Raw genomic sequence first — 1219 nt, 5'->3', positions numbered from 1 at the left:
CCTCCTCAATCCAAGAACAAATGTACTTATTTTAAGAAAAAATGTCTTTTTTCCAGTCTGAGAAGCAGAATCCTGGCGTTTATTTCAGTGAAATAAAACTGAGGTGGTTCTTCACATGTAGATGAAATGATCTGTGGCTCAGAGGGAGCAGGAGGAGGAGCAGAAGGAGATCTGAGTGTGTGCGCCGTACCAGCTGTCGGAGGTGCGTGAGCGAGTAGATGGACGAGGGCAGAGAGGACAGCTTGTTGTTGCTGACGATAAGAACTCGCAGGAGGGGAAGCTGGAACATGGAAGGAGGCAAACTGGACAGGAGGTTCCGACTGTGGAGACGAAGAAAGACTTGAACATTAGCAGTGATGTCACTGACCTCCCCTGCAGCATGGGGACACATTTCAAAGAACCAAACACAACGAAAACGTTTCTGCTTGAACGAGAAAAACAAAGAAAGAGTTGTGATATGTGGGAGAATCTCAGTTACTACAGGAGGTTTTTTTCCTCATCAGGCTGCCGCATTACAAGTTTAATTTTTTTCTAATAAAGTCTGACTGCGTTACGGCAACCCGGAGGGCTTTTTAGTCTCCTAGCAACGGTAAAATGATAGCGTGGAGGAGTGAGAAGTCGAGCGGTGAAGAAAACATTAGAGAAAACCTAAGTTTATTGTAAAAAATCATCTCTAAGCCAAAATATAACCTGAGTTATACCCAGAAGCTTTTGACCCTGAGAAGCAGAACTTCCTGCTTTGAAAACCATCTGGATTATAAAGCAGGATGTAACATTATAACATAATATTTTAGATTTATTTGCCCCCCAGCGTTGGTAAAGTTAACACTGGAAAAACAATCTAGAAATAAGTAAGTATTTCTTAGATTAAGTGTATTTACCCTTGATTTGAGCAGGTAAATGAGATAATTTGCCAATGGAATGAGTATTTTTACTCTTAGAATAAGATAATTAAATAAAATGCACTTAAAATAAGACGATGCAATTGTGTTTTCTTATTTCATGTGTAAATTGTCTTGTTTAATTGGCAAAAATGTCACTTTTACCTCCTCAATCCAAGAACAGATGCATTTATTTTAAGAAAAAAATACTTATCAAGATTTAGATTTTTTCCAGTGAGGGGATTAGTGATGAAATACTTTTGGAAAAACAATTAAAGGAAAAGTTCGGTCAAAATACGAACTTCTGAAAGTTCTTTAAATGTGAAATGATTCCATCC

General features: G+C 38.3%; 1 protein-coding gene across 1 annotated transcript in view; it reads right to left on the bottom strand.

The window, feature by feature from the left end:
• LOC107101666 (leucine-rich repeat and calponin homology domain-containing protein 4-like) overlaps window positions 1-406 on the bottom strand; it is a 25148-nt gene extending 24742 nt beyond the window's left edge. The window contains exon 1 of the mRNA XM_015400661.1: window positions 191-406. Within this exon, the coding sequence (XP_015256147.1) occupies window positions 191-391 (201 nt within the window). The 5' untranslated portion in view covers window positions 392-406. The remainder of the gene's footprint in view (window positions 1-190) is intronic.
• Between the last annotated feature and the right edge of the window lie 813 nt (window positions 407-1219).

Source organism: Cyprinodon variegatus, unplaced genomic scaffold (genome assembly GCF_000732505.1).
Source record: "Cyprinodon variegatus isolate N-32 unplaced genomic scaffold, C_variegatus-1.0 Scaffold1130, whole genome shotgun sequence".
NCBI lineage: Eukaryota > Metazoa > Chordata > Actinopteri > Cyprinodontiformes > Cyprinodontidae > Cyprinodon > Cyprinodon variegatus.
Note: the sequence above shows the minus strand (reverse complement) of the source record. Positions and strands in the feature narration are given on the sequence as shown.